This window comes from Pinus tabuliformis, chromosome J, assembly GCF_031772625.1.
Source record: "Pinus tabuliformis cultivar Carrire ecotype Pingquan chromosome J, CPIR1, whole genome shotgun sequence".
Taxonomy (NCBI): Eukaryota; Viridiplantae; Streptophyta; class Pinopsida; order Pinales; family Pinaceae; genus Pinus; species Pinus tabuliformis.
Window position 1 is genome coordinate 226262737 of NC_142295.1, and position 12536 is coordinate 226275272.

Below are 12536 nucleotides of genomic sequence, written 5' to 3' on the forward strand. Positions count from 1 at the left end.
GGTTGACACCACAACAATTGGAAGAAAAAAGAGAAAAAGGGCTTTGTTACAATTGTGATTAAAAATACACTAAAGGTCATAAGTGTGCTAATAAGAAATTAATTTAAATAGATGGAGAAGAGGAGAAAGAAAAGGAACAAGAAACGTCAAAAGAATAGGATATACATCATGAACCAATCCCAGAGAAAGAAGAAATGAATCTGACCATATCTTATAATGCATCGACAGGAATTACCACTCCTCAAAATCTCAAGATAGAAGGGCATATCAAGAATAAAAAGGTAATAGTGTTGACTGATTCGGGTAGTACCCATAATTTTATTCATTGTAAGATAGCCAAGGAATTGATTTGCTTCATATATCCAGCACCAGAGTGTCAAGTAATGGTTACAAATGGAGGAACAATAAATTTCTCTGGAAAGTGCCATAATATCAAGCTATCCATGGGAGAATATGTCTTGAATAGTCCAATGCTTTCCATTCCAATGGGTGGTGCTGATGTTGTACTAGGAGTCCAATGTCTACAATCTTTGGGTATGATATCATTTAATTTTCAGGAACTTTTCTTGAATTTTTTTGGGAAGAAAAGGAAGTTGAATTAAGGGGTATTAAAGGGAAACTGGGAAATATAATCAGATCTAACATCATGATGAAGCTTGTAAAGAAATAAAATGGGGCATAATTGCACAATTATGTTCACTAGAGATTTCCACATCGAAATCATTTATTTCTCCAGATCTCCAAAATTTTTTGGAAAATCATTCCAAGGTATTTGAGACTCGCAAATGCATCCTGCCTAGTCGTGATCATGATCATGCTATTCATTTCATTCTAGGAAGTGTTCCCATAAACATTAAGCCTTACAGATATCCATATGCCCAAAAGAGTGAAATTGAACACATGGTTCCAGAAATGCTAGAGGTTGGTATAATTCAACCTAGTAAAAGTTATTTGTCTACTCTGGTGGTATTGGTACACAATAAGGATGGACCACGGTCCATGTGTTTGGATTATAGGGAGCTCGACAAACTCACTATTAAAGATAAATTTCCCATTCATGTCATTAATGAATTATTAAATGAATTACATGGAGAAATTTAATTCACCAAGTTGGATATTTGTTCAAGATATCATCAAATTAGAATGAAGACTGAACAAATTCCAAAAAAATTATTTAGAACTCATGAGGGTCATTATGAATTTTTCGTCATGTCTTTTGGCCTTACCAATCCACCTTCTACATTTCAAGGTTTGATGAATTCCATTTTCAAACCCTTCCTTAGAAAATTTGTGTTAGTATTTTTTTATGATATACTAATCTACAACAAGTCTTGGAAGGATCATGTTCAACATGTTGATAGGGTGCTCAAACTATTGGAGGATAAAAATTATATGAAAAAGCTCAAAATGTTTCTTTGGAGTACAAGAGGTGGAATACTTAGGTACTCAGTTAGCTCATAGCTCATCTTATCACCCTCAATCTTATGGGTAAGTTGAGATAGTGAAAAAAAGTTTGGAAGGATATCTTCGTTGCTTTGTATTTGATAAACAAACACAGTGAGTCAAGTGGTTGTCTCTGGCTGAATGGTGGTATATCACTTCCTCCCATGCTGTAGCAAAAATGACCCCATTTATGGTACTTTATGGATATCATCCACCGTCCATCTCATCATCTTTAAAAGAAAATTCTAAGGTTCAAGCAGGGAAAGATCACATTGAGCATCAACAACAAGTTCTAAAATTCTTATAGTATAACCTCACTTAGGCACATAATAGAATGAACAACAGGCAGGTCAACATCATAGTAAAAGATTTTTTTATGCAGGTGTCTCGGTATTTCTACGACTACAACAATACAAAAAAAGGTCCCTCAAGCAAACTAAGAAGGACAATAAATTATCACCAAAGTATTATTTTCCGTACAAGGTGTTACAAAAGATTAGTACTATGGCATACAAATTGGAGCTTCCTGCATCTTCCCGAGTGCAACCAGTTTTCCATGTTTCATGCTTATTGAAGGTTATAGGTGAGAAGATCCCAGTCAAACAATATTGCTAGAACTTGACGAGGAAGGAAAAATCATATTGGAACCGAAAGCAGTCACAAAAACAAGAAATCAACAATGAAGGAATCGATCAATTTTAGAGTATCTCATCAAGTGGAAGAACTTACCCACTAAATATTCCACATGGGAGGATGACCATTTTATATAAAAGCATCCATAACTACTCGGACATTGAGGAAAACACTTTTTGAAGGAGAGGGGCATGTTAGGTTCCTATACTACAAGTGTAACCCATTATTGTTATTAGTGAAATCCCCTTATTGTATTATTGTGCCCATATAGTCCCCATGTTTTTATTATTATGCCCCATAGAAGCCCACTATTGTTATTGTTGCACCCCAACAATATTATTGTTATGTAGGCTCTGATTGTATTGGGACCCCTTAGACTCCTATATATAGAAAATAGGTCTTGTCTTTTATATCATCCAAGAATCATTCATTTGTGTAATGTAAAGGAGGTTTCCCCCTTGAAGAGTCTCATTTTAAAGTCATTTATCTATCTTTTGTATCTTTTGCTGAGCTGGTTTCATAACATTCTTACTCCTTCAACCCAATGAAATTTAAATAAATTTACAACTAAATTATCAAAAAATAAAAATCTTTAAATAAAATAAATCATCAAAAACATTTTATTTTTTTAAATATTAGTTTTTAAACCAATAAATTAGAAAATTATTTCATGTTGATTTATGAAAATTTAAAAAAAAAATATTTTTAATTGGATTAAATTTAAAATAAATTTATAAATAAAAAATCACAATTTAAAAAAGATTATGAAAAGTAAATTAAGAATATAAAATTAATAATAAAAACAAATTAGATACTATTTAAGTGTAATTACTTTATTATTTGAAATCAATTCAAATAGATTGTTTGTTATTTAAAATATCTATATTTAAATTATAACACTATTTTCTATATATATATATATATAATTTATTATATAATTTTAATATTTTATACTTTTTATATATATATATATATATATAAAATAAAATAAAATAAAATAAGAATATTTGCACTTTTCAAAGTACCTCAAATTATAATTTTTTTAAAAATATTATTACACTTAGTAAGATAAAAAGCTCTTTATATTGCCAAGACACACAATATAAGGTAACATATATAAATGTAACTAGGCGCTGAGAAAATAGTCTTTGGAGCTGATAGCAAGTTAAGCTTTACCATAAGGAGAACGTAAGAATGGAGTCCTTTCGCTATGATGGAGTATGTGGATAGTAAAATCATCGGAGACATGAGGATGGGGAACAACAGAGGTCTCTTTAATGGTTTTAGTATTGGGATCTTGTGAGGCTAGTGCAGTAGTAACTAAGTTCACAGAGCTACCATGGCTTTGGATAAGGTAGGCACTTGCAAATTTAGGTCTGAATCGCGTGATGAGGGATCGATCATGGATGGTTTGAATTTTCAGGGATGTACTAGCAGAGAGGCGTAGCATTAAAATCTGTTTAGATCGGATTCCTCAGGATCTAGGAAAATCGATACATGCAATCCTCCCACGGCTTTCACCTTTAACGTACCTGAACCTTATTTTTCCTCCTTCCTATTAACTGGAGGTGAGTGGGGATCCATGTCAGCCCTCACATACTCTAGTATCCTATGTGGAAAATTATAAAGTAGAAGGATACATAATAAGAATCTATATCGAGTGGGGTCCCTGCCTCGTTCACATTTGGGGTAGCTCAGGGGTGCCATGACATAAGCACTAGGGGACCACACAATATTGTGTTGTTGCAAGTTGTTCATCCGTCGTATGGCAGACATGTAGGACGATGGGTCTCCATCCCCCGAGGAGTTGATAGGTGCCACCTTCGAGGCAGAGCAGGTGATGATGTCCAAGCTTTAACAATACAAAAAATCATCAGAGCAGGGAATTGAGAATGTGCATGGTGGTCTGAAAAAGCGAGAGGGTAACTTTGGAACTAGGTGTGTCTCAAAACTGAAAAAACATACTCTGTAGGCACTGAAGGGGGAGAGGCCATTAATTTTGGGAGCTGGGGCATACTTGGATAGTATTGAGGGATTGAGACATAAGGCATTGGCGGGGAGTTAGAACCACCTCCATATGACAGGGGAATAGATGAAAAAGTGAGTGGAGGATCGTTGGCTGTCAGTTTTAAAATATAGATCAAATATTAGTATACATTTCAATGGTTGGTTGGTGTTTCACTTCCTGAATTCGGAGGACATTGAGCGCAAACTGAAGGAGTGATGGGTGTAGGGTCAGGGCTTTCTCATAATGAAAAGATGAAAGGTGGGTTTCGACCCATTTGTTGAGACACCTTACAAGCATTACACTTGGGCCAAGTTGCCAGGGCTTCCTTTAGAGCTTTGGAATGAGGAAGAAATCAAGGAAATTGCAAATAGGATTGGCAGTTATTACGACTGAGACAATGGTTCTTTCAGGTAGCTAGAAAAAAGGATGGCATGGCTACTTATTGAGGTGGAGATGGGTAGAGGGTTGATGGTGGAGCTTGAGATCTGATGGAGTATATTTTCCTTCATCTTGTCCATTGATTATTGGGGCATTCCTTTCCATTATCAACTCTTTCATGAGATCCATCACCATGTCGTTGCTTGCCCGGGGTTGACTAGAAGGGGAGGAAGTATGACGGGCTCCAGATTAGCACAATCTAGATAGTCTAGTTGAAGAGATGTGGCATTTGTTGCACACAGTCCAGATTCAGGCAATGTTTGGGTATCGAAGGTAGTTCAGTTTATCAAAATCAGCACTGGTCTAGGTAATTCTACCCTTAGAAATGATCCTGTTAATAAAATGTATGATATTACTGTACATCACGTGGATTTTCAAGCATGTTCATATCATGTTTACTTTGGCCCTTGAGAGGGGGCTGAGATCAACGACACTTAGGAATGATTGATGAACCACTCAGACATTCTAGACTCGGTTGATGCCCCGAGGGTAATACCTATGCCTCTGAACATATTTGTTTTTGTTACTTCTCCGTAGGATGGGGGGGGTGTTTGTTCTCCCCTATCAGCTCCCATTAATGGAAATTCTCAGACAAATTCATTATTGCTAGCCTAAGAGATGGAAGATCTCATTATTTCTGCTCATTCCCTAGTTCCCCTAACCATCAAGCAGTCTCTTTTCCAAAACCAAGAGCCTACTGATGAAGGGATTAGTTGTCAAAATGTAACCCTCAGGAAAAGCTTGGCTCCCTACTTACAAAAAACTTATTGACTGCAATCACATAGCACTATCCCCTACTTCTGATCTTGAATCAAGAGGGGTCCCTTTTGTCATTCATACATCATATACTATTGGCCATATCATGATTTCTCATGCACATGGTTCTCAGGTCCTTATAGAGGGAACACCCATCATAGGGGTTCCCCCATGACCATCATTTTCTTTAATATTAGGGGGTTGAGAGTGCCCCATAAAATTTCATCTCTCAGGGGTCTAGTTAGGTCTCACAACCGTTCCTTGATTCTTTTGCAAGAAGCCATGTCTGAGCGAGTTAAAACGATGGAAGCCATGCTTGTTGTCTGTCCTCATTGGTTTTCATGTGCAACTGATGCCAATGGACATTTGGGGAGATTGGGGGTAATGTGGAATCCCAACATATTTGACCTGGTGGCATACAATTTGTGTGCGGGTATTATTATGTCCAGATATAAGAAAGGGATGAACAGGAAGATAAGGATCATGAATATATATGCACGGTAAACTAGCCATAAAAAATATTAGGACAAAGTGACTAAATATGACATTTTTGGGTTGAGCTCGATCATTGTTACTCGAGATCTGAACTGCTCCATGGGGACAACAGAGATATGGGGGAACAAGTCGAGAGAGGAGGGATTGTCATCTTATTTTGAGGAATGGATGAGGGGTCATGCTCTGGTAGATCTTGTACTAGACGCCTTTGGACCTAGATGGAGGAACGGACGTACTGGAGGAGAAGGAATTGCAAAAAGGATTAACCGATTCTTAGTATGCAAATCATTGTTCCTCCACCTTTCTAAATTAGAATCTTCGATTCGCACAACTAGCATATCAGATCATAAACCTATTATGTTAGCCTAAAGAGGGGATTGTGATAACAAAGCTTACACTTTCAAATTTAATTTGAGGCGGATGTGGATGAAGGAATTTGAACAACTTGTTCATTCAGCGTGGAAGAGGCCATTTCATTCGGGGCCAGTGGATTGCTTGTCTATAATTTCGAACAAGTTCTCATGGTTGAAATAGGAAACTCGTGAGTGGATTGCGGGGAAGAAAAGAGAAGAGGATAAGATTCTCAGGGCCATTGACGTATCTATCTGAATTATGAATGATCCAACTAACCCCCTTTACTTCTCTACATCATACATGAATAAGATTATTGAGATGGAGGGTATTAAACATGTGATGCTGTTGAAAAGTGAGGACATCTGTATGAAGAGTAAGGTGATTTGGGTACAAGCGTGAGATAAGAACTCAAAATTCTTCCATAGATAGTTTAATTACAGGAAGAGAATTAATTTCATCAAAATCATTTGGAATGAGGAAGCAAATATTATCTCCTCGCAAGCTTTGCTGTAGTTGGAGGCAATGCGTCATTTCCAAAATCAATATAAGGATCAAGATCTAGACTTCCAGGCATAGAATGAATAATATATCTCTCATATGCTGAAGTTGTTCTTGGGTGAGAATAATAACATATTGTGCAGGCCGGTCACTAAGGAGGCACTGGTTGATACTATGAAAGAATCTTCCATGGAGAAAAGCTTAGGACCAGACGATTGGGGGGTGGAAGTGTTTATCCATTTCGCAAATTTGATGATACCCAATATGCTCAAAATGATTGAGGAGTCAAGGATAAATGGCTTCATTAATGGGGCTATCAATGCCACTTTTATCGTTCTCATACCTAAGAGGAAAAGCCCCTAATCATTTCCAGATTTCCATCCAATATCACTATACAATACTATGTACAAACTCATATCTAAAGTGATTGCTAGAAGATTGAACCCGGTTTTATCAAAACTTATCACTGAGGTACAATTTGCATTCACCGTGGGAGGACAAATACATGATTCTATTTATATAGCTCAGGAGCTTATCCATACCATCAAATCTAGGAGCCTAAAGTCTTGCATTCTTAAGGTTGATTTGACTAAGGCGTATGATTCTATAGACTAAGAATTCCTAAAAATGATTATGATCAAAGTGGGATTGTCCAATCGATCATTGGGTGGATTATGGCATGCATTAAGACTAAAAATTTTGCAATTATTATAAATTTTATACCATCCAAATTCTTCTCGGCTCACATGGGCTCGAGGCAGGGATGTGCCCTCTCACCTATGATATTCCTCATTGTCACCGACAATCTCAACAAGAAAGTAAGGAATGCAAAAGCAGTGTGGGAAATCTTAGGTATTAGAGTATAAAAAAGGATTAACATTACAAACTTAATGTTCGCCAAAGACCTCCTATTTGGTGTTCTTTCTATCTTGACTGAATGTATAGTTATCCATCACATCATTTCTTCATTTGGAAGGGCTTCGAGATTGTGCATGCATGGCCCGAAATCACTTCTCATCCACAATGGGAACACAAATTTAGTGATGGATGACATCAGATTGCACTTGGGTGTGGGGGTGAGACATTTGGATGATGGGTGCACATATATGGGTTTCATCCTGAAGCCCAACAATTACTGCAACAAGGACTAGGAGTGGTTAGTAGTTAGGTTCCAAAAGAAGCTTGATGGTTGGACTAATAGATGGTTTTCTATGGGAGGAAGGATGATATTGTTAAAAGTTGTTCTTCAAAACCTTGCGGTATACTAGATGCACCTTTTTCTACTACCAAGGAAGATCATTAAAAAGACGCAATCTATTATGGGTCATTTCATTTGGGATGGGAAATTATCTCGGGGGAAGTATCATCTTGTTAAATGGTAGCAAATTTCTAGATCCATTGAGGAAGGGGGATGGGGTATTATAGATCCAACAACCTTCAATAGTGCCCTGAACATAAAGAACATGTGGAGCGTAGTTTCAGGCTCAGGCGTTTGGTCAAAGATCATCATTAAAAAGTACATGTATGGACAGTCATTCATTGCTTGGATTTCTGGAGGGGCCAGGAAGAAGACTAATTCATCATACATTTGGAAGAGTATGATGCAAAACATTCAGTGGATGATGGGATCAGTATGGTGGGAGGTAGGGTATGGGTCAATCATCAAGATTGGAATGGATGCAGTTAAAGGTATGTGGGAAAACCACACTCTATCATCTAGAATTATTAATTTCCTGCATAAGAAAGATTTAATCTATCTAAATGAGATTTTCATGCATGATTTAGTATGCATTAATCACCAACCATGGAAAAGTGCCAGGGATATTCAACTATCGAATGGGGATGTCTGTGAATGGGAATAATATATTACCAACCTGAGAAATGTTCTCGCTAGCATCTCTCTTAATGATCAACAGGATCATATGTCATGTGGGGGTAGCATTAAAAAGGGGCACCCTTTGGTGAAAGAAATATACAATGGAATCCCTAAGGAGGAGTTGGGGAATTAGGGGAATTCATGGATACAAAAAATATGGAAAGGAAATATCCTCAACAAGATCAAGTGTTTTAGCTGGTTGGCTATAAAGGACAAAGTGTTGACATGGTTTACTTAACAGAGGACACATAGGGTCGGGGATATGCCTCCTTTGTAAGAGAATTCGTGAGGATAATGTTCATTTATTTTTGCATTTCCCATATGCATTGGCTATTCGAGAGGGGGTACTGGAGACTTTTGGTATCATGCCAATTAAGCATTTCTCATCATTAAGAAGCTACTTATGGAAGTGGTTCAAAACTCATGATAGATTTCGTTTTCTCCCACTGTATCTCATATGGACCATAAATGCACTCATTTTTTAGAACATGAATCCGATAGTAAGGGAGGACATAATCAAAATTGTTGCCTACTTCTTGGAGCTTGGTCCAACTAATATTGTAAACAAGCACAAAAGTATCATTTGGAAAGATATATGGCATAAATTCCCAGTGGGTTTCTTCGATGGAGTGTGATGTAGGAGGAAATGTGGATGCAGGGTATACATTGTCACTAAGCCAGGAAATTGTTATCACTATTTGTGGGAAGGGAGCCACGACACGAATGAGGAAATGTGAATGCAGGGTATACATTGTCACTAAGCCAGAAACTATTATCACTTTTGGTGGGAAGGGGGCCAGGGCACGAACAGTAAGGCAGAGATAGTTGCGCTATGGGGAGTGTTGATAGTAGTGAAATGGTTGGGATTGGAGAGCCTATAGGTATTTGGGGATGCAAAAGGCATTATCGATTGGACTAAGGGACAAAATAAATTCAACCCTCCAATTTAAAAAAACTGGATGAAGCACATCAAGACAATGGTAAGCACTTTTCAACACATCAACATTGATCACATTTTGAGAGAACAGAACTGGACAACTGATTTACTATCCAAAAAAGGCATTGGCAAAGAACCTAGTAAGTTTTTTTTCTTAGTATTCGAACAACACGTTAAGACAAATGAGGGAAGCATTAACTACTCGAAGAGTTAGAAGAAAGTGCTCGGTAATACTAGAACCCATGGGGCACATTTTTTTGTAAGAAGATGTATGCATTTTGTGTTTTCTTTTTATATTTTTTGTAAGAAGATGTATGCATTTTGTGTTTTCTTTTTATATTTTTAACTAGTATATGGTCTATGTAGGAATGATAGTGATATACAGAATTTAAGTACCTAGAACTAGAAGATGATTATTTGAAAATGACACAATTTTCACTTTTTTAGATGTGTTGTATGCTAGCAGACTGAAAATCAAGATCCATGACAAATGTACCATCTGTTTTTATATTAATACATAAGAGTTTTCTTTTCTTACATAAATATTATATTAACACATAAGATTTTTTTTTTTCTTTCCTTAAAGAAAGAAACATAAATATAACTAGTAAACCGCACAAATTAATATAACAATGATGTACGTTCATCTAACGAATAAGTCACATGAAGGAGACAATAAACCAAACAGATTTCAAAAACTCGTGTTGAACGTTTCACTCTTTGATGCAGTCGATACAAAGAGACACAAAGAAAAATAAATGTAACAACGGGAAATCCATATCATTCGGATCTTTCACGTAGAAACAATCTCTTAGGAAGTTGTTCCTACCCAAACTACATGGTAAATAAATAAGGCCTTACGGTATATCATGGACAGGAATGTGAAAGACAGGAGAGTATCACGGGAGTGTTCATTCTATAGGGTAGTGGCCGCATTGAAATGGCTCTGGGGGGAACCGGAGAACATCCTCTCGCCCTTAGGATGCACTGGTGACCGTAATGGAGTGGCGAAGAGAGGATCCTGAGGCCCTGAAGCCGCTCTGTTTTAGAACGTACTGGTTACCGTAGTTGAGAGGGAATGGGAGGATTCGGAGGGTTTGAAACCGCTAGCCCTTAGAACGCACTGGTGGTATGCAGCAGCGATCGCAGCTCCAATAAACGGACCAACCCAGAATATCCACTGCAATACATAGATTAATCCAAATAATTATGTACATTTCTCAGTCATAAACTCCATTAAGATTAATAAAACACAATAACGAATCATAAATTATTTTTCATTACTTGGTCGTCCCAGGATTTATTGTGGTCGTAAATCACAGCTGGCCCAAAGCTCCTGGCAGGGTTGATGCCCGTGCCTGTGATAGGAATGGTTGCACAATGGACCATGATTACAGCAAACCCAATTGGAAGCGGAGCCAAAACCTACGTAAAGCACTTCACACATTAATAATTTCCATTGGTGAATGATTAAAACAAAACCCTAGAATTCTTACAAAGAATATATTGATTGGTGGAAGATTTGTACAGGGACGTGAGAGTCGCGTGCGTTGCGCTTGGGATCTGTTGCAGAGAAAACGGTGTAAACCAAAACAAACGTGCCGATTATCTCCGCGCCAAGGGCTGCTCCCTTTGTGTATCCCGCCGACACCGAATTAACGCCTCCGCCGCCTCTAAAATAGTTGGTTTTTTGCAAACATTTCACCATCCCGGCCCCGCAGAATGCACCCACACACTGCGCCAGCATGTACAAGAGCGCGCGATTCAGGGACACCTTTCGAGCAACACGCATAGCAAACGTGACTGCAGGGTTTATATGACCACCTGCACAATGCAAAATTGAATTTTCAATCACATATATTTTCTTTCTTAGCTATCTTGATATTTTTGTAAAAATATGAACTAGTGGAGAAAGAAATGGGAACCTGAAATCCCAGCGGTGCAATACACGAGAACAAAAATCATTCCCCCAACAGACCATGCAATACCCAGAGCTCCAACGCCGGCACACGCATTCTTCTCGTTGGCTTGACCGATGATTGTACTCACCGTTATGTATACAAACAAAAACGTGGCTACAAACTCGGCTATGATGGCCCTGTAGAAGGACCAGAGAAATAACTCGTTAAAGTCTAAAATCGGACCAGGAGAGGGTTCGACATACTCCGCTTTCCCTGCTCCTCCTTCATACGATCTAGCCATGGAGAGAACTGAAAAAAGCACTGAAGGTTACCCCAGAAGAATTCCAGAGAGTGCAACCAACAACACATTGTGCTTGCATTCCGTTTTTGCCGTTTAATTTATAGAGTACACGTGAAACAGCCGTGCTTGATCAAATTCTCTTACAATGTTGAACGTAGTTAATTTCGAACATTATCCTACTTAACAAAAAGTTATTACAAACCTTATCCAAGTAGCATGGAGACGTGTCAAAATAATATAACATTGATAGTCAAACCATTTAGCCGTGCTTGATCAAATTCTCTTACAATGTTGAACGTAGTTAATTTCGAACATTATCCTACTTAACAAAAAGTTATTACAAACCATATCCAAGTAGCATGGAGACGTGTCAAAATAATATAACATTGATAGTCAAATCATTTATATTTTTTATTTATTTTTAGCTTACTTGGATATGATTTATATTTCTCAATTTTCGTTCACTTTAGACCTATTTTTTGGGCCCAGTTTAATTTATAGACAAAATAGTTTTTAGGATATTTATCTGAATTAATTTTAATTAAATTTTTTAAAAGTTTAAGTTTAAATTATTTAATATGTATAATTTTATTAAAAAAAATTAAACAAAACAACACATTATATAACTAGATTTTGGTGAATTACAATAAAAAAAACTATCTAATAAACTACACAAATTTACTTTAAACTATCTAATAAACTACACAAATTTACTTTAAATTCCATGACTAAATAAACATTAAATTTTAATTTAACTTCCAACAAAATTATAATTAATCAAAACAAATATATCGTCAAACACAACTCTAATTAATCACCACTAAAATACCCACATTAAAATTTAATTTAATATCAAACAAAACGGTAATTGACCACCACTACCACTATAATGACAA

General features: G+C 36.9%; 1 protein-coding gene across 1 annotated transcript; it reads right to left on the minus strand.

The window, feature by feature from the left end:
* Positions 1-10120: 10120 nt before the first annotated feature.
* On the minus strand, positions 10121-11686 carry LOC149226550 (putative aquaporin PIP2-8). The gene is made up of 4 exons (XM_089375314.1): positions 11364-11686; positions 10967-11262; positions 10723-10863; positions 10121-10618 (listed from the first exon to the last, which is right to left on the minus strand). The coding sequence occupies exons 1-4, from the start codon at positions 11638-11640 to the stop codon at positions 10484-10486; spliced, it is 849 nt and encodes a 282-aa protein (XP_089231440.1). The 5' UTR covers positions 11641-11686; the 3' UTR covers positions 10121-10483.
* Positions 11687-12536: the final 850 nt, after the last annotated feature.